This window comes from Eschrichtius robustus, chromosome 3, assembly GCF_028021215.1.
Source record: "Eschrichtius robustus isolate mEscRob2 chromosome 3, mEscRob2.pri, whole genome shotgun sequence".
In the NCBI taxonomy this organism is placed as follows: domain Eukaryota; kingdom Metazoa; phylum Chordata; class Mammalia; order Artiodactyla; family Eschrichtiidae; genus Eschrichtius; species Eschrichtius robustus.
Window position 1 is genome coordinate 78,499,165 of NC_090826.1, and position 27,136 is coordinate 78,526,300.

Below are 27,136 nucleotides of genomic sequence, written 5' to 3' on the forward strand. Positions count from 1 at the left end.
TCCTTTTAAACTGCAAACTAAATATGTTCAACAGTGGTTCCTCAAAAGCCTGTTACTTCCATAACTTTATTAAAATAAGAAAATTAAATATATATGAAAAAATAATGGAAAACAAGGACCTCTATCAGCTTTATTAGCTGCAATATGCATTATTTGTAATTATAAATTATATAAATTACAAATTACATGTAACATAATTGTAACAAAAACTTTAGTTTTGAAAAACGTTTTATTCAAGAATTACATAATTTCAAATATCTTCCAAAATACAGTTTCCTAGATTGCTACAAAAGAAAGCAAATTGAATAAGAAATTTAAATCATTAAATATGTTTCGCTAGTATATACATATGAATGCCAAGCAATTAATATTTAGCCCTGGAATGCGTACCACGTCTTTTCGTTTTTCCTTATTAAAGGCTCAATCCAGCACTTTGTATAGGCTATGTACAACAGGCAAAGTTCAGTGTTCATAGGAGTTTCACATTAGCTGCCTCAATTTATAGCTGTGGTAGTTTGTCCACAGGGGTGTCAAATTTGAAGTCTGTAGGAAACAGATCTGGGGCCCGAGGATAGATTAGCCTGTAGGACTGTCTGATTGTAACATCAGCAACACCAGCAATATCTCCAATTTCTAAAAGACAAAAATCAAAATATTAAGTTTAACTTCCATCCTACCTCCCCTTCTACTACCTGCATTTGTGGGACATGGTACTATAAAACGTCTAAGTGAAAAAGAAAACAAAAATATTTTCAAAAACTAAAAAGTAGAAAGCACGGCTACAGTAACAACAATAATAATGGTATTAGTACTTTTCGCAAAGCACTGTCGAATTAATTTAAAAGGTTTACTATATGGAAAACACTTAAACGGTGCTCAAGGCATAGCACTATGTGTGATAGCTATTATATTGCTCATTGTATTTAGAACTGACTTCTTCACAATAAATTTTTTTGAGGATCACAGAAGTAATCCATGAATACATTCCTGTAAAGAAATTCACTTTATTAGTTCTGTGTTTAAAAGTTCCCCTGCAACGTCTCCCCTAGCTAAACCTCTATTAAGAGGTTCTTGTTAGGTTAAAACCAAAATGGGATCATGTTGGTATTTTTCTTTTTTTAAAAAAATATTTATTTATTTGGCTGCTCTGGGTCTTCGTTGCAGCACGTGGGATCTTCGTTGCCGCGTGCAGGATCTTTAGTTGCGGTATGTGTGATGATCTAGTTCCCTGACTAGGGATCGAACCCAGGCCCCCTACATTGGGAGCGTGGAGTCTTAACCACTGGACCACCAGGGAAGTCCCTATAAGTAAGTATTTTTCTACAATCTCTTTTTTCTACTTAACATATCTGAGGTCAAACAGCTGTATATTATAGCATGATATAGATGTTTTTCACTATTATAAACACATACTTGAGCATATATATTGAGCTCACACGAGTTATTTCTACAGTCTATTACAGAATCCAAGGATCCACTTTCACCATTCAAAGTCAGTGTCATATTTTCCTTCCATTTTTTAAACCAAGTCCCAAAGGACTGCCACTTGACAATTATTTGGTTAGTTATACTTAATCAAAATAGATTTTTTAAACACACCCTTTAAATACAAACTCATTTTACCATCTTTTCAGAGCCAGTTCAAATCGGTGAGATTTTACAGCTTTTCAGTGTGGATGCTGCCATCAGTGCACAATTAGCTAATTTTAAATTTCCTTATCTTATGTTGCATTATATTTTTCTAGACATAAATACCAATCAATGTCAACTATGTGAATGTCAACTGGCTGCTGGGTAGCAAGTAATTTCACTACCTCACTTTTAAATTTAGAATTGACTGCTCCTTTTTCTTTATAAATCTTTTTGAGGATCATGGAACTAATTAATGAATGCATGCTTGTAAAGAAATTCACTTAATACTTCTGCTTGAAAGTTCTACAACAGTAAATTCAAAAATAGCTGCAGAAGGTTGAACTACTTATGTTAGCATTTTCATGAAGAAACTGAATAGCATACAAAAGAAGAAAGAGAACAGGTTTCACAGAAAGTTAAAACTTGATGGTCAACACATATTTATTGTGCGCCTCTCTGTAGGGTACCATGCCAGCCAATGAGAAACAAAGCATGGCCACCTCCTCTCAAGATTTAAAAAGTTAAGTTTTGAGGGGAAGAACAGAGACTATTCAAAATAACAGGAGAATTTAGGAGGAACAAATAAAAACTTCTAAAAATGAAAAATGTACAAACTAAAATTAATTACTTAATTCAAATGGAAAAAAAAGTTAAGTCTGTACACAGGGTTATGCCCCCAAATATTTTTATTTATGAGACACCTAAAATGCTGTATTTCCTTGAGTTTTGATGCTAAGGAACTACCTCTGAAACATGGGCTCTGGGTATTTGGTGGCATCCCTCAGAGATACTGCAGGTTCAGTTCCAGACCACTGAAATAAAGCCAATACTGCAGTAAAGCAAATCACAGGGATTTTTTGGTTTCCCAGTACATATAAAATTTATATTTACACTATACTGTAGTCTATTAAATGTGCAAAAGAATTATGTCTAAAAAGACAATGCATATACCTCAATTAAAAAATACTTTATTACTAAAAAAATGCTAACCATCATCTGACAATTCAGAATTGCCATAAACCTTCCATTTGTAAATAAATAAATAAATAAATAAATAAATAAATAAATAAATAAATAAATGCATGCATGCATGCATGCAGTATCTGCAAAGTGCAACAGAGCTAGGTAGGCCTGTACCTGCTTTGTACTTAAAATGGAAATACAATCACATACTACAGCCTTCATTAATTTCATCACTACCCTTCCTGATGAACAATCCTACCTTTTTGGGTCCTTTTCTCAGCTGATGCCTGTGAGGCCATGTAAATGGCGGCTGCTGCCACAGATATTGGGCTCCTTCCAGGAACCAAGTCCAACTCCACAGCTTTACGGGCTATATGTGTAGCTGCCATCTGTACTTGTTTAGGAAGACAAAGGTTGGAACAAAACCTGGACATGAAGTCCCCAGTTGTAATCAGATCCACACTGGTTTCTAAAGCTTTCAAGATAAGTTTAAAACATCGACCGATTTCTTTCTTAGAAATTCGTGATACGGCACATATTTCTAAAAAGAAAAAAAAATTAAATAAATCCACATAGGCCATGTAGTTCATTTTAAAATCTATTATTTCTGATTATAAAAGTAATATATTCTAATTGCAAAATTCAATCATGCCTTAAAGATCAATCTCTAATCCTCTCAGTGATACTTCTCATAGAGCTAATTTAAAATTTCTCAGTTAATTTAAATGTTTATTACACTTAAAAGAAGTTTTTAAAAAGTTAAATGTAGGTCTTAATATTTCAAAATATTAACTTCTCTTAAGTTTCAATTCATGCAAGTAAGTTTCTTCAACCAATCAAAAACTTCTTTGATATTTATGTATTAATCTGTTGTAAGGAGTATGTCAAGAAGATGAAAGAAAATACTCAAACTAAAGAAGGCTTCTCAAGTTACACAAATGTCATACGTACATGCAATCCATGAGATTACAGGCTATAGAAAAATAAGATCAAATATTTGACCCTGTTATTCTAAAAATTCAACTACCGCTTTCAGAATAAATTTAACAAAAGCCTTAGTTTTAACTGTAATAACCCAAAAGATGGTAATAATGATAATGGTCACTGCCTCTTCACTCTGACACAAGAAAATGTAAAAAATATTCATGGATGAATGAAGGGTAATTAAAGTCTTAAGCTAAAATGTGTAAGTATCACAGCAACACTGTGAATAAGTTGTAATGTTTTCATGGGTAAACTACAAATTAGATGAAAAACACTGGTTCTCGCAAAGCCTCCAACCTAAGTGTGAAAATACAAACTGTCTAACTCAAGAGAAAAAGTTTCATTCATGCTTTCTAAGGCTTGACTCCCTCACCTGTAGAGACCTGTGCTGGGAGCAGAAACTTTTCTGTGCATCCAGTGTACAGACTTACTACAAAGGCTTCTGATGCCAGGCCTCAAAGCGCACAAGATATAGTCAGAAGATCCTACTAGCAAAGAACAGAGGGCTTACATGGACTAACATGACTTTACATGGGAAATAGCCTGAAAAGAACATGATCAGTATGATCACAGAATTTTTGTCAAGGAATAAAATAAGGCGGTTTAGAAAGATACTTAGGTGGATTACTGTATGTAACCAGGAAGACATGACTTATCTACCTACTGTCAAAGCTGCTTTACTTTGGCCTGTCACTTTAATATGAAATAGGTAACATTTATTATCTAAGCAACTAAAAACTTACCTTTAAATGTCCTAGGAACTCCTTCCTGTCTGCAGGCAATATAGAGACAAGCAGAAGCTATGGCATCATTAGCTCTTCCCTTCAGGCTCTTCTGTTCATACACTTGCTTGAATAGATTATTTGTTCGATCCTTCAAAGCAGAGAAACTAAGGTTTAATTAATTCTAGGCCATTTAATTAGCCACAACAGCAATATTTCATGTTTTCACTAAATTATGCTAAGTCAAAGCCAGCATGGCTTAAAGACAAGAACTTACAACTATATTTCGAGGGAGGTTGATTCTGTCTGCCATGGTAGTGATTTCTTTGAATGCATTCATCATTGCCCGATCAGAACTACTCATGGTTCTCCTATTCTGGTACTTAGAATTACCAAATTCATCAAAACTTGCAGCTCCTGTACCCTATAAAACAAAGTTTTATAACTTTATGCAAAAAACTTTGAAAACCTGAATGAACAATTTCTAAGAAAACTTAACTAATACAATCTGACTCCATATTACCCAAGAAATCTACGCTGAGCAACCTCTCTATTCCTCAAAAGTACCAGGTTAAGATGGTTTTAAAGAGGTTTTCTAGCAAATACTTTAAATGTAAATATATTATTAGAAAATCTAATAATATAAACCATCATATTAATAGACCTAGGAGAAAAGTCACATGATTATCTCCAAAGGTGCTTAAAAAATTAAGCAAACAAAACTCCCAAGTCCAAAGCCAGCACAATGATTAATGAAGAAACATTAGCAGCATTACCACTGAAGTCAGAAGACAAAAACACCTACCACTACCACTTTCTAACACTGTACTAGAAAAAGTAGCCAATATGATGTAATTTTAATTATATAATGTTATTATATAACAATTATATTAATTACATTAGTATAATTATATTAAAATTCAGCAAGAGAAAGATTAGAAGTACAAATTTGAGACGGAAGTGATAAACTATTTGCAGATACTACCTTTGTATTTACCTAGAATATTCAAGAAAATCACTCAAACTGCTATAAGTAATAAGAGAATTCATTAGAGGGGCAAGTTCAAAATTAACAAATAGAAATCAATAGCCTACATATGTGTAATCAACCAGTTAGAAGACAATGAAAGAAAAAGCTGCAATTACAACAGGAACAAAAAAGATAAAATATCTAGGGATCAACTTAAGAAACGTGCAAGACCTTGATGAAGAAAACTTTAAAACATCCACTGAAGGACACATATGACCCAAGGAAATGGAAATGCATACTATATTTCTGGATAACAAGATTTTTTCCTTAAGAAGTCAATTTTCCCTAAGGCAATTTGCAAATAAATCTAACAAAACTCAGTGAAAATAATACCCAAGTTTTGTTTTTTGTTTTTTGTTTTTTAAACTAAACACAGTTATCCTAACTTTAAATGGAAAAGACAAGTGAAGAAAATGCTGAAAAAGGGCAATAAAGCCAGATATCAGAACAGTGTGGTGTGGCACTGGACTAACTAGACCAGGTTAGAGAAAGGATGCAAAGTCCAGAAATATCCCCAAATACATTCAGAAATTTAACATATGACAAATGTACCATCTTAAAAAATTTCTTTGCCATATAGGCATAAACAACTTTCAAAGGAAACAGGAGAACCTAATATTAGTGGTTACCTGTTCTGACAGGGAAAGGGGGCTGCAATAGAAACAGAGTTTAGGGGTCAAGGGTGAGGAAAAACCACTGTGGTTTTTTTACATTTTTGTTTTTGAATCATGTATTTCCTATTGAAAAAAATTAAACATTAAAAAAGTCACAGCATTAATTAGTTGCAATCTTAAACATTTAAAATTGTCCTTAGTATACTTTTTTCCAGCCTGTACAGCTAAAGCAAATACAGAAACCTCCTACTTTAAAATATTTCTAAATATTGAAAACTTTTTAAATTAGCCTACACCATTTTTCAAACTTAATATGTAATTTACAGACCATGAAAAAATAATGACCTACTTTTGAATACTTTCTTAAAAATAGACTATGCAGTAGTACAGATTCCGTCCTAAAACAGCATACACTTCCTTGATGAGCCCTTTGGAATAATGCCACTACTACTTCCAATTCAGATAACAGAGAAAAAAACAGCCCGGCTGCCAGGAAGATTATGCTCCTGCTTTATATAATAGCAGCAGGCACCATTTATTGAACACATTCTACACACTATATGTGTTATAGATACTTTACATACTTTCCCATATAACCCTCAATATCTCTATAAAGTAGTATTATTCTCACTTTACTGATGAGGAAAGTAAAGCTTAGGCAAGTCATAAATTCACCAATATAAGAAAATAGTCTATACTGATATCCAGTTTATCTTAGGTGGTATCGAGGGAAAAGAGAAAACACTCCTAATATTCAAGGAACATGTCAATATGAGCTCAAAGAACATACTACACTCAATTTTTTGTGCAAAATTGCTTCATGAAAACAAGGGCCTGAGATACAAAGAGTCTGTAACTTCAATCTATTGGTCTCCCACTTAAGATGGAAGAAATGCATAAGGCAACCATCATTCACAATAGTATTACTGGCAAATCTTACTCTCAGATCAAGATTACTCATTGGGGCAGTGACTGATACTTTTGCAAAGTTTCCAAACAGGTCTTTAGTCAGTCTGCACCTGGTACTTCCTGCCGAATGGATTTATTACCTTGCCAATCATAGTAGACAAATCTCCATCACTCAGAAGAGGATTCTGAGAATCTCCAACTCGAGATGGATCTTTTGTTGCTTTATCATTGCTGAAAGTTCTCCACTCAGATCCTACATCGATAACCCGGTCACCTGAGAATATAAGTGCAAGTCTAAATTGTTTTGTCAAGATGGGATTTATTTAATGCTGCTTAATGCCCAACTCAGCCCTCTTATTCCCAGAAAATCTCAACACAAACATCAGGTTTCAGCTTAAGTATCTTGTTTCAGGCATTTGTCCTAAAGCACTCCTATTGTGCCAGTCCAATAATAACCCTCTTTAAACATTATGCTATGATTAATCATATTCTAACTCCTGGAACAAAGAATTAGTCAAAATAAGGACAAATAGCAAAATAAAGCTATTCATATGTGATGCAAAGATAAAGTAATATAACCATGAAGAACCAAAATTTGCACAAAATGTGCAACAGGCATGGAAAAAAACAGAAAACACTATTCACAATGGTATTAATACACATAGTTTAACATTTAAAAAATTACAAAGTTTTCATGGGCAATGCTCTGCAAAGAACTAAGCCTAAGGGTATGTTTTAGTAACTATTTGATGAAAAAATATTTTGGGCCAAATAATTCATACAGAATAAACTTTAAGCCTAGAAATCAGTAAGCAAGAAGCCAGACACGGGTAGATCTGGTGTAGATTACTGCTTTGGGGGGAATGCTCAATGGCTGGTAACACCTCCAACCATAGACAAGAGTTAACACGAACACATGCATATGCTAGTGATTGTGCCCTTTGTAAATGTTCTCTTTCAATCCTGAAAGCTTTATAAAGGTAGGTACCACTTTTATTGCTACACTAGAAATAAAACTAATTTGCCGAAGATCACACAGCTAAAACTGAAACGCGAATGGGATTACAAAATCTGTTCTATACTGCATTCGTAAAACATGAGCTTTTCCACCAGCTGTGATAAAACTGAAAGCAGGAACCAGATCATTTTCATCTGTGCCTATACACAACAAACAGAAAGGAGAAAGAAATGGCAGAAGTAAGTTACCTCAGTAGTTAAAAGAAGTCTGGTATTCGTAGAGAACAAAAGTAGGGATACCAAGGGGGGGCGGTGAATTGGGAGACTGGGATTGATTTATATACACTACTATGTATAAAACAGATAAATGATGAGAACCTACTATATAGCACAGGGAAATCTACTTGGTGTTCTGTGATGACCTAAGCGGGAAGGAAATCCAAAAAAGAGGGCATATATGTATACACATGGCTGATTCACTTTGCTGTACAGCAGAAACTGACACAGCAGTGTAAAGCAACTATACTCCAATAAAAAAATAAATAAGGGGGACTTCCCTGGTGGCGCAGTGGTTGAGAATCTGCCTGCCAATGCAGGGGACACGGGTTCGAGCCCTGGTACGGGAAGATCTCACATGCTGCGGAGCAACTAAGCCTGTGTGCCACAACTACTGGACCTGCGCTCTAGAGCCCACTAAGCCACAACTACCGAAGCCCGCGCGCCTAGAGCCCATGCTATGCAACAAAGAGAAGCCACCACAATGAGAAGCCCATGCACCACAAGGAAGAGCAGCCCCCTGCTCGCTGCAACTAGAGAAAGCCCGCACGCAGCAACAAAAACCCAACGCAGCCAAGCAGAAACTAACACACCATTGCAAAGCAATTATAGGCCAATAAAGATGTCCAAAGAAATTTTTAATTAATTAATTTTAAAAAAAAGAATACTTTATCTTTATTAACTCACATCTTTTAAGTCTCTCTGGGACTCTAAAGATAAAGTATTAGTTAGCCAACATGCTTCATTTCACAGCATTTTCCTTTTGGCCCAGAAGTAACTTAGCGTGAGTTTCTTTTAGTGCTTGCTTTGTACTGCCTCAAAAAAGACAAGCTGGATTAGGGAGAAAAAAAATTTTTTAAAAAGCTGGCCTAGGATAGTATAAATAGAAAGCCCAGAACTGGGTAGTGATGTAATTTTTCCACATACGTGGGAATGATCTACATGACTCATTCAACAATCTGTGGTTTGTGCTAAGAGCCATTCCCTCTTTTTATACGTTACTGCTCAAAACACAGCATTTGTAAAAAATAAAATTTCCAAAATAACTCAAATAGCACATCATGAAACTACAACTAGACCACCAGATTAAGTGCATGAGTAACAAGAAATAGGGCAGATCATTCAGAAAAAAAGTCAGAATACATAAAGGGTTTTCTTGGAGAACATCTAAATGGTAGCATTTTTAAAAGTTGCTCTGGAAGGAAACTGCATTACAGAATTTTTCAAGGAGTAAGTGTACAAGGCAGCCACACTGTTTGGGCATAATCAACCTTTGAAAAGAAGCTGCCTGCCAATTAGCACATGTGCACATAACACACAACCTCACACAGCCTTTCACGTTGTAGAAACAGAGAAACATGCCAACTTTCACCAGTTCCTTTCTTAACCACACACTGATTTTTGTAAAATTAACACCAGATAGAAAGTCTATATATAAAGATTTTTAATAGCCAAAATCATAGCAGGACTGTATGTACATAATAGCACTACTCCTCCATCCTTCTATAGAGTATGATCTCTAACACTCTGATCAAGTTCCCCATCCAAAAAAGTAAACAGATTCAATATGTACATTTAGGTATTACACACATGCACAGTTCTCAATCCACGTATCAGTGGTGTCTAAAGAGTATTAACTAAGATATTATACTGTATTCTACAACGAGTTTCATCTCTTTATTTTTTCAAGAAGAAATTGAGAATAATTGCCAAAATCATTCACACCAGTTTAAAACTGTTCAACTACTTTGGCACCTACCCACCTTATGATCTGGCAATTCCACTCCTAAGTATTTGCCTACAAAAATCTCACACAAGAATATGGGACTTCCCTGCTGGTCCAGGGGTTAAGAATCTGCCTTCCAATGCAGGGGGTGCGGGTTCAATCCCTGGTTGGGCAACTAAGACCATGAACCTCAACTACTGAGCCTGAGCACCACAACTAGAGAGCCCGCACGCTCTGGAGCCCGAGCACCACAACTAGAGAGAAGCCCACGCGCCACGACGAAGAGCCCGCACGCCGCAACCAAGACCTGACACGGCCAAATAAAATAAATAAATAAATATTTTTTAGAAAGTCTCATACAGGGCTTCCCTGGTGGCGCAGTGGTTAAGAATCCGCCTGCCAATGCAGGGGACACGGGTTCGATCCCTGGTCCGGGAAGATCCCACATGCTGCGGAGCAACTAAGCCCGTGCACCACAACTACTGAGCCTGCGCTCTAGAGCCCACGAGCCACAACTACTGAAGCCCACACGCCTAGAGCCCGTGCTCCGCAACAAGAGAAGCCACCACAATGAGAAGCCCCCACACACCGCAATCAGAGAAAACCCCGCACACAGCAACGAAGACCCAACACAGCCAAAAACAATAAATAAATAAAATGAAATAATAAAATAAATATATTTTTTAAAAGTCTCATACAAGAATGTGCATAGTAGCATTATTCATATTAGCTAAAAAGTGGAAACAACCCAAATGTCCATCAATGGGAAAATGTAAACAATGGAAAACTCAGCAAGTAAACTACTAATAATGCGGTAACAAGTGCATTTCGAAAACACTATTTTGAGTCAAAAAAAAAGTCAGTCACACACACACAAGAAAAACCAACCATACTATATGATTCTATTTGTAGGAAGTTCACAAACAGGCAAAACAATTTCTGAGGATAGAAATCAGTACAGTGATTGCTGGGTTGGGTTGGAGGTGGGGGGGGGGGGTAGAGGTGGCTGACTAGAAAAAGGCATAAGGGAACTTCTGAGATGAGGGAAATGGTCTAAACATGTTCTGTTTGTTTGTCTGTTTGGTTTTTTTGGCTGCATCGTGAGGCTTGCAGGATCTTAGTTCCCTGACCAGGGATAGAACCCGTGCCCCCTGCAGTGGAAGCCCAGAGTCTTAATCACTGGACTGCCAGGGAAATCCCTAAACATCTTGATTCGTGTGTTGGTTACACCAGTATATGCAATGTCAAAATTTAAACCATACATTTGGGATCTTTGAATTTTATTGCCTGCAATTATACCTTAATAAACTAAAAATTAAAATTCACCCCCACCAAAATACTGTTGAATTTGAATTAAACTGTATCAAACCTATACGCTTTGGGGGGAGTGACAGAACAATTTTTATCAATCTTCTTGGACAAGGGAATATACTCTGTCTCAAGGTCTTCTTTCAGATTACATGTATGTCACATTTAGACCTTTTTGTGTTGTTAAGAATCTCATTTTCTAACTAGTATAGTATTTTATATGCTTATATTCAACCACTTTTAACCAGTGATTTTAATTCAACCACTTTTATATGCTTATATTCAACCACTTTTATAGTCTATTAATTTTAAAAAATTGATCTGAATAGGGACTTCCCTGGTGGCGCAGTGGTTGAGAATCTGCCTGCCAATGCAGGGGACACGGGTTCGAGCCCTGGTCTGGGACGATCCCACATGCCGCGGAGCAACTGAGCCCGTGAGCCACAACTACTGAGCCTGCGCATCTGGAGCCTGTGCTCTGCAACAAGAGAGGCCGCGACAGTGAGAGGCCCGTGCACCGCGATGAAGAGTGGCCCCTGCTCACCGCAACTAGAGAAAGCCCTCGCACAGAAACGAAGACCCAACACAGCCAAAAAAATAAATAAACAAACAAATTTTAAAAATTAAAAAAAAAAAAAAAAAAGAATCTACCGGCCAATGGACACGTGTTCAAGCCCTGGTCCGGAGCAACTAAGCCCATGTGCCACAACTACTGAGCCTGCACTCTAGAGCCCACGAGCCACAATTACTGAGCCCAAGTGCCACAACTACTGAAGCCCAGGCGCCTAGAGCCCATGCTCTGCAACGAGAACCCACCGCAACGAGAAGCCCATGCACTGCAACGAAGAGTAGCCCCTGCTCGCCGCAACTAGAGAAAGCCCGCACGTGGCAACAGAAGCCCAACACAACCAAAAATAAATTAATTAAAAAAAACAGAGAATACTTTATCTTTACTAACCCACATCTCTTAAGTCTCTCTAGAACTCTAAAGATAAAGTATTAGTTAGCCAACATGCTTCATTTCATAACATTTTCCTTTTGGCCCAAAAGTAACTTAGCATGAGTTTCTTTTAGTGCTCGCTTTGTACTGCCTCAAAAAAGACAAGTTGGATTAGGGAGAAAAAAAAAAAAAAAGCTGGCCCAGGATGGTATAAATAGAAAGCCCAGGACTGCTTTCTATGCAGTCCTTATTCAAGATGATGGAATTCCTACCACTTGAGACATGCCAGTCACCATGCTAGGGAAATAGGTTTCTAATAGTAACATTTCTACTCACATGCCATTGGCCAAAGCCAGTCAAGGGGTGATGTTTAACTTCAAAGGGAGTGAGGAAATACAATTGTACCATGTGGCCCAAAAAAGAAGAACCAGAAATATCAGGGAATAGTCATCAGTACTGTTCCACATGACAAGTAGCAAATAAAACTCAGCTTTGTATTTTTGTGGATTTATGTAAAAATTTATTTTAAAAAGATTGTTCTATGACCTTCTTTCTGTGTCACAAGACAAACAGGAATCAGACTTAACTTCATTGTATTCCATCAACAAAATTTTAGGTCCCTTCAAAGTAATGTTTTTACTGGTTGGTTGCTTGCAAATTTTTATTAATAAAACTTTTTAAATGTTAAAAGGATACATTCCCCAGTGGTGCGTGGGAATCTTGATCTGCAACCCTAAGGGTCTTCTGTGAGGAATGTAAAGTTTTCTTCTATTGCACCTTTAATATTTTATCATATTCAGCTGGATCTTCAAGTAGTACCATAGTGGCTATCTTGTCTTTACCACTTTCCAAAATTCACTCTTTATATTCTCAGGTTTGTTTTCTGCTTTACTGATTCAATTTTCTAGAATGTTAAGTCAGCTCATTGCTATCTAAAAGTTTTACTGTGTTTGTCTCCTTGTGCTATCTTCTTTATTTCTGACCACTTCTAATAGAAACATTAAGGAAGCTTTATTTCACTGATCACAAAAAAGCAGTTATTTTCTATAACTTTTTTCTAGTAAACTGTATCAGAAGCAGAATTTTCTGTTAAGTCCATAGGACGACTGTTCCTCTTTACTATAGTTTGTATTCATAAACCTCAGGTTGATGTTTATGCTTATTCATCCTGTAATAAAGAATTATCAATCCAAGTCCAGTGGTGGCAGTGATGTTGGAAAACCTTCCAATCCACCACCATAAGTACTCCCAGCCTCTCTGGGTACTCACAAATCCCTGGCAGACAATAGAGAATCCAAACAAAAATAAACTCCCAGTATGATTCCAAAAATGTATTAGGAAGGAGACAGGTAGGTTTGTAATCAAAGCAAAAACAATAGTAACTTCAACGAGATAGAACTTTCTCAGGTTACCAGTCTATAGTTAATAGTTTGGATTACTGTGACTCCCAGGCTCCTCCTATCTTTTTTGATAAGCCATCTTCATCATGACTTGCATTTTGTAGTGTATGATGGCTGCTGGTAGTTCCCTCCATCATGTCTGCATTCTAGCCAATGGGAAGGAGAAAAAGGGAGAGCACATCCCTTAGGGCAGAATCTAGAACTGCACAAATCTCTTCTACTTTACAGTGCACTCTTAGAACTTAATCAGGTGGCCATAACTAACTGGAAGGGAAGCTGGGAAATAAATACAGTCTAGCTGAGCAGCCACAGGCCCAGTGGATTCTTTTTTTTTAAACTTTATTTATTTATTTATGGCTGTGTTGGGTCTTCGTTTCTGTGCGAGGGCTTTCTCTAGTTGCAGCAAGCGGGGGCCACCCTTCATCACGGTGCGCGGGCCTCTCACTATCGCGGCCTCTCTTGTTGCGGAGCACAGGCCCCAGACGCGCAGGCTCAGCAGCTGTGGCTCACAGGCATAGTCGCTCCGCGGCATGTGGGATCCTCCCAGACCAGGGCTCGAACCCGTGTCCCCTGCATTGGCAGGCAGATTCTCAACCACTGCGCCACCAGGGAAGCCCCTGGATTCTTATTATTAAAGAAAGAGCTGGGTAACAGATACTGGGAAACAACCAGCATCTTCTGCTACAAGGAATAATGCGGTAGCGGGGGAGAGAGAGAGAGATAAGAAAGGATGTCAAGGTATTTTGCCTGATAGTATAAAGGAAACAGTACACAATGACAAATTAAACAGACATTTAACCTTCTTACCAGGCAAGCTATAAATGGTAACTACAACCAAAGATATTCTGTAGTACAATATTAAAATCATAATGGCTTAAGGTAGCAATTTTAACAAAGGGGAAAACTGCAACATATCAAAAGCAGCCAGGAAGCCAATACTGAAGATAGTCTGACTTTCCAACCTGACCTAGACTGAGGATATTTTTGTTTTCTGTTTCTTATTGTAAATTAATAAAGAAATTTTTTTAAAATTATTTATTTATTTATTTGGTTGCGTGGGGTCTTAGTTGCAGCAGGCAGGCTCCTTAGTTGTGATTTGAACTCTTAAGTTGTGACATGCATGTGGGATCTAGTTCCCTGACCAGGGATCAAACCCAGGCCCCCTGCATTGGGAGCACGGAGTCTTATCCACCATGCCACCAGGGAAGTCCCAATAAAGGAATTTTTTAAAAGGGAATATTAAGAGGAACTGCCCAGAATTTCAATTTTTTCTGCCATCTTGTAAGCATTTTGGCATACCACCTTTGGTAGAGAATTCAGAAGTAATAGTCTTAGAACAATATTCCCCAAGCTACTTGTTTTCATAGGCTAGATTTATCTAAAACCATTTAGTTTAAAACTACAAAAGTTTTCAAAATGTGCTAAGTCAAAAACTTCAATAATCAAAATGTATTATTATTCAAGATGGATAAATCCAAAGCACTGAATTTTTTAATTAAAAAAAATCAAGGTGCTCTGGAAAACTGTTTAAGCCAACACACTGTATTTGTTAAATCCAATGCTGAAAATGAAATGCATCATTAGTTTCCACACCTTCCTCAGTCACCTAACCCTTCCTACCATTCCTTCTCACATTTCAAAGAATCCTGATCTTTAGTCTAGGGTTACTATACATTCTTATCAGAAATCTTGCATTAAAGATAATTTTGAAGGGAACTTTGATCAAGAGATATTTTATAAAGAAATACTATTAAGTCAGTCTCTAAATCAGTTTATGTTCACAATGTAAACTGGGTACCAACCCAAAATGAATTATCCACTAGAAAAAAACCATTAATTTCATGGTTAATTTCCCAGACCAGCCCATAAAAGCCTATTTTATCCATGTTTAGACCATTAAAAAACAAACAAACAAAAACCTGTGCAAGTCAACAGTGTAATTACCATTAGGAAAACAGTTTGTAAAGGAAAATACGTTATAAGTTCCATCCTTGAATATGTGAACAGACCTTGCTTTTCCTGAAATACGGGCAGGTCTGCAGCAAGCAGCAGCAGCATTTAAGCTAAGGAGCTGTGGCTCTGGTAGAAGATGCATCTTAACTTAGTCACAATACATTTAGTCCTTCACATACTAATATTGATACTTTCAGGCCTCCATCTTATGGCACATGTTTCTTTTCCCCTCTACCTGGAATGACTTTCCCTCCATAAACCCTTACTCATTCTTAATGATCATGTTTTCAATGTAAATTCAACAGTAATTCCCCTAGGAAGTCACTACTTCCTTCCTACGTGTTCTCACCAAACTTGGAAGATCTGTAATAGAACTTTTACCACTCTTTGTTGTTTTAATTTACCTTCCTCCTTTCCACACAGTAGACAAAGTGTTGGTCCAGAGCTTGCTTATAGCATCTCATCTTTCTATCACTCTCCTTGACCAGCACAGTGTTTAATGGAAACATGTAGTACAAAGACCAAAGGCTTTTCAAGTCCAACAAATCTGGATTTAAGTGGCTGTGTCACTTACTAGGTGTAGAATCTTGAGCTAATTACCCAAACACTCCAAGCCTCAGTTTCCCTTTCTGTAAAATCAAAAAACTACCTCAAAGAGTGGTTGTGTTACCCAAGTAAAATTAGTGGTTCTCTGATGCTTAAGAGAAAGCAGCATCTAAATTAGAAATTTCTGAATTAGGTAAAAAGGCTGTGTCTGAGGGCTTACAAGAGATGACAAAGCAAGAATTTGAAAGTGAATACAAATATTCCTTAATTTTAAAATATAACTTGGCTATAGTAAACTAAAGCTGAATATTTTCCTTTAGGAAACACTGCTAATGCAAATTTAAAGGTGGTAATCCGATAATATTTAAAATACTACAATTGCAGCGTTAAATATGCCGGACCCATAACAATCACTCAAACACATTTTGCAACTGACTTGCTAGGAAGAATGGCATCTCAGATTTGGAATCACCCTTTTTTTCTACAAGGTTAAGAAAAAAGGAGTACTTATATCCCTAAAATATGTATCACTGAAATCTCATACTAAAATTATACTATATATTTTATACATTATCTCATTTTATTCTTAACAATCCCTAACAAATCTGAGATGTATGGTACATGTCCTTTTGGGGGTGGTGTACTTATTTTACACATAAAGAAAGTTAAGCTTGGAGAAATTATGTAACTTGACCTTAGTTACATAACTTATTAAGTAGTAGAGCCAAGTCTAGACTCCAGGGCCGTTGACTCCTAGTTACCCTAGGAGCTATGGACACACATAGATATCTGTCTTATAGGAATTTGCAGTCTAGGTCTGGAGACATGGGAAATATGAAAGCAAAGATGAGAAGCCTAAAAGTACAGAGATCTCAAAGAATGTGCCAAATTATAAAGTTTACAGGATAGACCTGTGTTTCTTAACATGTTAGCAATGTATGACCTGAGCTAGGGTGTCTGGAAGTGGGGCCTGGAATCTTTTTAAACATATTTCTCAGCTGATTCTTAATGCACATTCACGTTCATGTCTCAGATTCACTGGTATAAACAATATCCAGAATGAGTTTAGGAGGGGAAGGTCAAATCGACTCATTTTTCTCTTTCAAATTCATCTAAACTATTTTCCGGTATTTTCCTTATATTACTTTTAAGAACAATGGAAGAATTCCATTTTAAATGCTACACAAAAAGTGGCTTTAAGTAGAAACGATACCACTAGTTCTATACAACACCTCATTGTGAAATCCTAATTTATAAAAGTCTTGATAACCAATTTCATGTTTTAATAGCTGTTACGACAGCTTACTAACTTCACACTTTGCAGCCTATAAATCATGCACAAACAATATACAAGGTCAAACTTATGAACAAAGTGATAATCTAAATATGATTATACTGCCACCTAGTGCTCAACTTTTAAAGTGTCATAATCACACAGGATTTGGGGGAAAAAACCCACCAACAGTGCTGTTACAGCCAACATGGCAGAAATGACAAAGCTTTGCTTTAAAAATCGGCCCTATTTTAGAGATCACTACCAGTATCTTAAGGGTCACTGATGAGACAGCCAATGACAAATCATAATACTTCATACATCTAAAATAACAATCTTATAATTCAAATACAAGAGGAAAGTCAATTAAACTATTACATGTTATAAGTAGTACTACAAACAGCTACAAAAAATTGGAAACAACCTAAATTACCTGAGAGACTAAATACTACACAACCATTTAAATACTGGGGAAAAATTAAACAGGACATCAAACACGTAACAAATTGTATTTTCCAAAGATGGCAGCAATAATATCTCCCATCCACATGTTCTTCTGCAACATGACCTTGTCACCCTCACATTGAGGTGGGGCTATTTCTCCTCCCCTTCCAATCTAGGTGGGTCCTAGGGCTGCTTTGACTAATAGAATGCAGAAGTGACCCTGTTCCAAGGCATAGCCCTTAACTACTTGAGTCCAGCTTCCGTTCTCTCTGAAAACACTTGCTCCTGGGATATTTCTCGTAGAAACCAACCACCATGTATGAAATATGACTACTCTAACACAACTATGGAGAAGCTTTAGAGGATGACAAATCTCTGTGGGGAGGTCAAGGAGCAGAAAGGCATCAAAATGCAGGTGAAGATGCCGTTCGGGAAGTGGATCCTCCAGGTCTAGCCGGTGCCGAAACAATGGCCCAGATGAATCCTTCCCAAATTAATGACCAATAAAGTTATGAGCAAAATGAAATGGTTGTTATAAGCCACTGATTTTGAGGTGATCTGTCATGTTACTGAAACAGAAATTGGTTCCTCAAAGTACGATGTTGCTTTAAGAAAGTCCTAAAACACGTGGCACTGGTTTTAAGACTGAGTGGTGGGCCTTAAGGAGTCTACCAATGAAGGTTTGAAGGACAGTGAGAAAGGTGTTATCAGAGACTAGAGAAAAGGTATATTATATAAAACATATTTTTTGTATTATGAATTTCATTTAAAAAGATAATAGTAATGGGCTCTCCTACTTGATAACTCAGTTGAGAGGGATAATATATGGCTCTGAAGATTAACAGTTGAGCAGTATCTAGTCTTGGGTTTAAAATTAAAGGGAGTTAGTGACAACAGGCTGCCCTAAGTTTCAAGAACATATTAAATATTAAGTACAGAGTGGTCCAAAAACAATTCTAAAAGAGTTTGTTTCTAAGGTTGTCTGGTGATTAAACAGAAAGCTATTCAAAATGCTTATTCAATAAATATGTTATAATCTAAAAACTTTCAGACAATGTAAAATTTCATGGCAAGTACAATCAAACTATGTACACCAAGATTATTTATTAGGAAGCACATGATGATGCCGTCTAGATATAAATCTCTATGAACATCAACATCTCAAATATGAAAAAAGCCACAAATTTTATGCCCTCAATGGACTGCAGAATATTTGTCCAGCTTAATTTCTTCCCTATTTCCATAGTATCAGAAATAAAGGTTGAATTGAGCTGGCAACAAAGCATATGCCTTTAAACCAGCAAGATGATGCAAATCTAAATTTATTATTGATACATGACAATGATACACGTTTGTGTGTATATGTACGTATGTATATGTTATTTTTAAAATTTAGACCCATGGAATGTCATGATCAATTAAACTATTCTCAACATAATTTGATTGATGATATCCTTAGCAAAACAGAACTTTTTTAGCAGACTCTTGCCTGCCTCCCCTTGTCTAGTCATGGAATAGATTCTTCACTTGCAGGACATCATATTACACATTTAACCACAATATCTGTGAATAAGGCTACTGTATATTTTAAAGCAAGTGTTTGTTATATTTTACATCAAAAAAACCAGTATCATAAACAGGTATTTCTATATATAGAGAAGTTTAATCATATTATATTTTTAAGTTTTCAGGTTTTAAATTTAGCCTAGTAGGTTTAGTTAGAATGAAAAATAGTAGTTTTGATGCTGTTCAAGACTAATAATAAAGCAAAACTAAAAGAAAATTAACTTCCCTTGGTTTGATATAACAGAAAAATGCAACTAAAAATTAAGGATTCCAAGCACAAAAAAGCACGTAAGCCTGGAGAATTATATCTTCCTTCTCCAGTTGCTTAATTTTATTTACCCAACTATCTTGCTAGTCAAACTGGAAGTGAAGCTGATGGAAAGACTGGAAATATAATGCAATATTTTTGCACTACTTCTTTTTAAGTGGCTACAGAAGTTAGGAAAGCCAAGAATCTGAAATTATCTTCAGTCTTCTGTCTCTGTCTCACGCTTACATATTATCAGTTCGATCTTAATACTTTGGAAGAATCAGAATGCTCTCATTTAACTTAGGGGTCAGCAAACCTTTTCTTTAAAGGGCCAAAGTAAATATTTTAGGCTTTGTGGGTCAAGAGGCCAAATTGACTTATTTTTATTCTTTTATTTTTGTGAAGAAATTCTGCTGTGATGAGATATTCCACTATACATTTTCTAAATTTTCTGACCATTGTTTTCCTGAGTTAGTAGTATTGTGATAAGTGCTTAGTCTGGTAATGTCAATGTCTGTTGTATTCTTCTGGCACATCTATAGTACCACTGCATAATGAACACAATGCTTTGCCATCTAATTCAGTAACAAATAACCTATGCTCCACTGTGCCTTAAAAGCATGACATTCAGAGTTCAGCTTTTTTTCTCATTTTGACATGATGGGTATGCAATGGTAACAAAATAAATAAATAAAATGTTGCAGTATGGAGATATGCCTGGCACTCAAAAATGCTGTGGGTTTATAACTGCTTCACTGGGATTTGTAGTGCACTGAGCAGCAGTATGATGTGACGAGAGCACCACATATGGTTTCTGTTGCAACCACTAAATTCCACTGTTGTAACATGAAAGCAGCCATAGACAATATATAAACACATGAGTGTGGCTATGTTCCAATAAAACTTTATTTATGGGTACTGAAGTTTGAATTTGATAGTATTTTCATGTGTCCCCAAAATTATTCTGATTTTTTTCACAATTAAAAAACATAAAAGTCATTCTCAGCACACACACCATATAACAACAGGTGATAGGTCATAGTTTGCCAATCTCAGATTGAACTCATTCTATTACAAGACAACGGCAGGATAGAAATTTGGCTCCCATGCAGGCAGTGGAGCTAGACTGCCAGACTACTTAAACTTCAGTTTCTGCATCTCTAAAATGAAGACACTTCACAAGTGTCTCCAAGGATAAACTGAGTGAATATGTAAGTCACTTAGAACAGTGCCTAGCATATAAGTATATTAACTGTTAATACTGCTTACTGAGCAGAATATAATTGCAAATGGATTCCGATTCCTATTAACAACTCTGTACGATTTAAAACTCCCACTGGAAGTCTGAGGCAAGCAGCCTATTTGCATGAATATTACAGATGTCCTCCAAGCAAGACACTTCCACAGTATATCACCACCCGTGTTTCTGTTATACTTCCCACAATCCTACTAGCAGTTTCATTCTTATTTCAAACTTCGAAGTAGTACTCCTTTTCTCAGGTGCTGGCAGCAACCCCACCATAAGAACATTTTTTGAACAGACTATCTCTATGCTAAAGTTATGCTACATATCTAGATTAGTGAGAAAATAGAAATAAAAGTGATATTTTAAGAAGCATTATTTTGACACTAACAATTTCATACTAGAAATTCATAAATAAGTCATTCTGTATGAGCAAATGAAAATTAAATCATTTTTGATGACTAAAAGGCCTTGGATGAGACTCAGTACCTTTATAAAGATATACCTTTATTACTCCAAAATAAATCATGCCTATCTACCTTTATTACTCTGAAGTAAATCATGTTGAAATATACCAAAGTCACAAAAGTTAGATTACATTTATTCATTATTTCATATGCACAAGAGTGCATCAAATGTTTAAGACTAAGGACGCAGGAGACGAAGGACTAAGGGCCTTTTTTTCTGGATCAGCTATCTCAATTTTAGATGCTCCCTCCTACCCCACATTATGAAATATATGCGTTTGTACAGACAATAAAATATGGTGTCTCTGATTTCACTCTTACTTATTTCCTTTTTTCTAATTCTTTTTGTTTTACAATAAATATGAATTACCTGTAGGGGAAAAAAGTCAGAATGTATTCATTAAAAGAGTTTGGAAAATACACAAAAACAAAATGCTCCAAATAGTGATTTCAGTTAAAACCATAGTAACTGCTCACCTACAACCAAGCCACATTCAGGACAGATCATATCACCAGCTCTGTAGTCCTCCACTAAGATCGCATCTGGATGGTTTGGACATGTGACTCTTGGAAGAGCATCCAAACTAAAAGAAAAAAAATTTTTTTGTTAATATCCTCCTAACCAACATGCAACAAAGTACTAATCTTTTGGGGGGAAAAAGAGGAGAATTTTGAACATTTTTCCAATAAATTTATAATACATTTACATTTATAATACATTTAAGCTAAATTCTCAAAGTAAAAATCCTAGGTTAGGTTACTTTAAATCCTACCTAGTATTAACAGATACGACTGGAATTGTTTTTTGTAAGGACAGTTATTGGTTTGCAGAATGGAAGGCTTTAAAAACTTAAATGGAAAACAAGTGTTTTTTTCTTTTGACATGTAGGCTACTAAAATGTTTATAAACCTTGATTAACATAGAAATGACTAGCTACCATAATAACGTGCAACATTTACACATAACCGTCTGGGTTTGTGACCCTTGCCACTTATTTCTATGGTCAGAGAATAAATTTCAAGTCTTTGTTTTCTACTTGCTGCATACCTTAGTAATACACTTAGAATAGTACACTGAACCTAAAAGGTATACAAACAAGGGTGGTAGAGGTGGCTCTGCTGAACTTAGGACCTGATGATTTCATTTAGTCCAGAACTAAGTTTGTTAGCCCTCAAGAAACTGTTTCAAAATCTACTTTTTAATCTATCTGTGATATTAACAATTTGTTCGATTAATTTATTTTGAAAATAAGGCAGTCTGGGGAAGACACATCAGCCTTAAATGACCTAACAGAATGAGTTCTAAAAAGCATCAAAGATATTTAACATAGATTTAGTAATTATTTCTGTGGGTGTGGCCTTACAATCACAAATGTCTGGTATCACTGAAAATAAGCCCTTTTTAAAAGTTCACCTGAAGTAATACAGAACAAGGTTATGTTATGACCATCACAAATATACATATAAAAGACAACATCAAGCATTCTTAAAGTATGTAAATAGGTATCTGTGGTTTTGGATAAAGTTTCTCAAAGTAGCAAACAGTTCAGAATGTTAACTTTCAACATAGGTGATACCCACAGAAAAACTGATAAAGTAATCCATATTCCCAAAATTTATATATTCAGGTTAACCAAAACACATCTTGGATCTTTTCATTGCGGAAATAGGGAATGGAGGTTTGCTTTATATTCACATTTATTCCATAAATTTCTACTAGAAAAATATTTTAATAAATTATGACAAATAAAACATTAAGAAATTAGTATAAATTATTAAAGAAAACTATGTAAAAATAAAGGAAAATGTTAGTAAAGTAACAGTAATTACAAATGCACAAAATGGGCAGCCATGTGGCACACAGCATACCAAGGACTGATATATTTCATACTATTAAAAAGTAGACATAATATTGTGTGCGTGTATACGTATATAAAACTGATATGGAAACATCTCAAAGATATCCTAAGTGAAAAGAGTAAGGTAGGGATTTTATAGAAAACTGAAAGAAGTATGAACTACATTTATATGCAGTAACATGAATAAATCTCAAAATGCTGATAAAAGAAACCAGACACAGAGGAATACATATACATTTATATATAAAGTTTAAATCGGGCAAAACAAACCTATGGTGTTAGAAATCAGGACGTGGTTATGTTTGGGAAGGGGTAATGATTGAGGGCATAAAGGAGGCTTCCAGGGTGCTAGTGGTATTTGATTTCTAGACCTGGGTGGTAGCTATGTGTATGTACTCACTTTGTAATTGAACTGTACACTTAAAATGTGTGTGCTAACTTCACAAAAAAAAGGTAGAAAGCAAGGTAGCACACAGTGTTTATATTAGACTACTTTTTGGAAGAAGAGAGATTAGGACTACATGCATATGTTTGTTAAACCACAGAATCACTATGAAAACACCAAGAAACTGGCTACAATGACTGCTTTGGAGAATTAGATGGCTAGGAGCTAGGGAAAGAAGGAAACTGCTTTTCACTTTTCTTCCTGCTTTTGTATGATTTGCATGTGTTACCTATCCAAAATAAAATGAAACTGTGCTCAAGCAGTGAACCTTTAATGAAATTACCCACAAGGGTAAAGAAAAGAGGAAGCACAAGAGTGGGGTGGTGGGGAAGTAAGGGAGAGAAACAAGAGGGAAGGAATGGAGTAAACCACCACCACAGAGATTAAAATAACTCAGGCTGCCTAAGAAGCCACATAATCCCAAACTTCACTTTATAGCTATCATGTATTAGGTGCCTACTATGTGTCTAGTACTATACATATACTATTAATCTTCATTAGCAACTCTGCAAATTAAGCATTACCTCCATTTTAAAGATTATGCTCAGAGAATGATTTTCCTAAAATCACAGAACTAATAAGTGGTGGAGTTTAGATTTTAAGTCACAACATTTGTGTTCTTCTCTGTGAAAACACCAAGCAGTTTCATAGCCTAGTAACTGTACATCTTCCTCAGGGGGAAAAAAGCTAAAAACAGTAATACTAACATTCACCTTTGTTCTCACTGGTAGAAAAACTCAACAGATGGACAGCAATGACATACACTTAAGAGCCGGACATGCCTAGAAAAAATTTACTTCAAAGAAATATTTCAAAGATTTTTTAAATGAAGAGAATAAAGGCACACAAAGGAAATGTATTCTTTCCGTAAAGAATCTATCAAGAGAATTTACTATATTTAACTATTACAACATTTCTTACAAATACCATTTCCTGTTCTATTATATACAAAAGCTGAGCCCAAATATGACCACGCTTACCTTTCAGATCTACTGCCATGAGAGAATACAAGTCATACATAAGTGGTGTGGGAAGCTATTTCTCCATTTACCTACAAGGAAGCCTTACCTGACAGAGCCACACCCAGTTAGAATGACTGAGCATTCAAACATAGAATTAGTAAACAAGTGTTTACTAATTCAGTAACAAGTGAACAAGTGTCCCTGGCTTTAAGAGCTGTGTCCAAGTAGTTTTCGCTAAGGCTGCCTCCTCCCACAACCTTTTAAAAATACAGTAACATAAAGCAGTAAGCCTTGGTAGTTTACCAGAAAGGGCCTGGATTTCTCCAGCTTACTATTTTGTGATAATGGCTTTCATCGCGAATTCAATTACAGAGGTGATAACAAGCTCAGAAAAATTATGCCAGAGCTACCTTGCCTTCCAGGAGCTACAGAAGTTAATTTGATACTTGTAATACATGAGTTAACTAGAAGCCAAGTGTGACAACAGGAAATAGACATCTGAGACTCTACACTCTTCTAACACTAACCTTGGATAAGTCAACATTGGCATGACTCAGTTTACACTTACGCAAAAATCCTAATATATACCTCATAGTGGTCATGAGAGATATAATTAGGGTCTGCAAACATTTTTCGTGTCACAGGATTAAAGACTGTCTTCTAATGGCACTGTATGCACTTCCTGTAGATATGGGTACATCACATTTTTAAAATATAATATTAAAGAGTGACTTCCCAGCATACGTAATTTTCTGCAGGCAAGATTTTCTTCAAGAGTATGCAGACGACATCTGTAAAGAAATCTCTTAGAAGAGAACTTATCAACTCTTCAGAAATGCCGTAGCTTCCACTTCAAAAGGCCTCGGGGATGGCAATCAGTTTCCCTCAGCCTTACCAATGCTGACGTCCCTAACCTTCTGGCTTGTCGGGTCAACAGGGGCCTAAAATTAACCCTTTCCCTTTAGAGAGGAGGATTCACGGACCCTCGGACTGGTTGAGCCACAGATGGAAAACCAAGCGTAGAAAAAATTAACAAGAAAAAAAGGACGGGTGAAATATCCGCAAAAGACGCGAGGCCAGGGGCTGGGGACACATGAGCCCTCACACGGTGGTGCCTGGGTGAGAAAAGGACCTAGGACGCTGGCGGAGAAACGCCGGCGGTTCGGTACCCCCTGCGACACCCCTGTCAGCCCTGCGTCTGGGAGTGCCTTTGTCCGGGGCGGCCAGCCTGTCCTGCCGCCTCTCCCCGCCACTCCGCGGCGTTTTGCCCGACGCGGAAGTGCCGGCGGCTACCTGGCAAGCCCCCGCACTCGCCGCCCGCCCCTCAGCTGCCCAAGCTCGGCTGGACGTACTAACCGGCTGGTAGACGCCATCTTCACGGCCACTGAGATTGCAGGCACCAGGGACAACACACGTACCGCAAACAGGAAGAGACTGTGACGACGAAACGCTGCGAAACTGGCTTTTATAGGCGAGTCGCCCACGCAGTCGTAATAGGGTGTGGCTACGGGTCGGGAGAAAGGCCAAGAAAAGTGAGCTCCTGGATGCCACGTGCTTTGCGTTTTCTTATTTTCCTATTCAGTTTCGGTCATTCGCTAAGGTGGCTGAACCAATCGAGGAAACTACCTAGGAAAATTCACAAGGGCACCCTGCCAACGAGCTACACCAGAGGTACCCTCAACTTGACTGAGTTAAAACACAAAGATAGGGCTTCCCTGGTGGCGCAGTGGTTGAGAGTCGGCCTGCCGGTGCAGGGGACACGGGTTCGAGCCCTGGTCTGGGAGGATCCCACGTGCCGCGGAGCGGCTGGGCCCGTGATGCCACAATTGCTGAGCCTGCGCGTCTGGAGCCTGTGCTCCGCAACGAGAGAGGCCGCGGTAGTGACAGGCCCGCGCACCGCGATGAAGAGTGGCCCCCGCTTGCCACAACTAGAGAAGGCCCTCGCATAGAAACGAAGACCCAACGCAGCCAAAATAAATAAATAAATAATTTTTAAAAAAACACAAAGATAACCCGGGCTTCGTGGAGAGGGCAAAGCCCGCATCCCCAGTGGCTAACCACCCTTTCCCCCGCCCGTAGTCAGCTACTCGAGTTTGAGCGCAGTTCTTACTTGCCCAGAGGGTGATTCCACCAAGGTGCTTGGAATAAAGAGAAATTCACTTGGGTCAGCCTGAACAGGTGTCAATTCAGGCTCTGTCATCAGCTAGCAAGCTGTGTCTTCTTAGGCACGTCCCTTCGTGCTTTGGTGCAAGGGGTAATAGTATCTGCCTTGCAAACCCTTTTAGAATTGGCAGGAGATGAAATGAAACCATGTAGGAGCACTACACCGTGAGGCAGGGAGATGTGGGCCCTAACCTGACTGTTGTTTTCATGGTCTTTGCAAATTTGGCATAGCTGAAATATAGAGAACTTAGCAAAAATGGTTAGATACTGCAAAAGCTCCCTAGATTTATTAATTAGCAAAACTAATGTCAGAATAGTACTAAAAATAACAGCAACACTATCACTACTTGGCTGAAAACAAACCACCCTTGGCCCTGTGGGAATCGGAGGAAAAAGGGTTTCTTTGGGGATGAGAACTTAGGATATAGTGGCTGCTTTATTCTTTTGGGCATGGGACTTAAATGCCACTGAGCACCCATTGTTTTCTTGAAAGGTGGGAAAGAC

General features: G+C 37.2%; 1 protein-coding gene across 1 annotated transcript; it reads right to left on the bottom strand.

The window, feature by feature from the left end:
- Positions 1-210: 210 nt before the first annotated feature.
- On the bottom strand, positions 211-25,919 carry GTF2B (general transcription factor IIB). Its single transcript, XM_068538052.1, has 7 exons — positions 25,826-25,919; positions 21,681-21,787; positions 6,995-7,128; positions 4,579-4,725; positions 4,323-4,452; positions 2,855-3,136; positions 211-633 (listed from the first exon to the last, which is right to left on the bottom strand). The coding sequence occupies exons 1-7, from the start codon at positions 25,840-25,842 to the stop codon at positions 500-502; spliced, it is 951 nt and encodes a 316-aa protein (XP_068394153.1). The 5' UTR covers positions 25,843-25,919; the 3' UTR covers positions 211-499.
- Between the last annotated feature and the right edge of the window lie 1,217 nt (positions 25,920-27,136).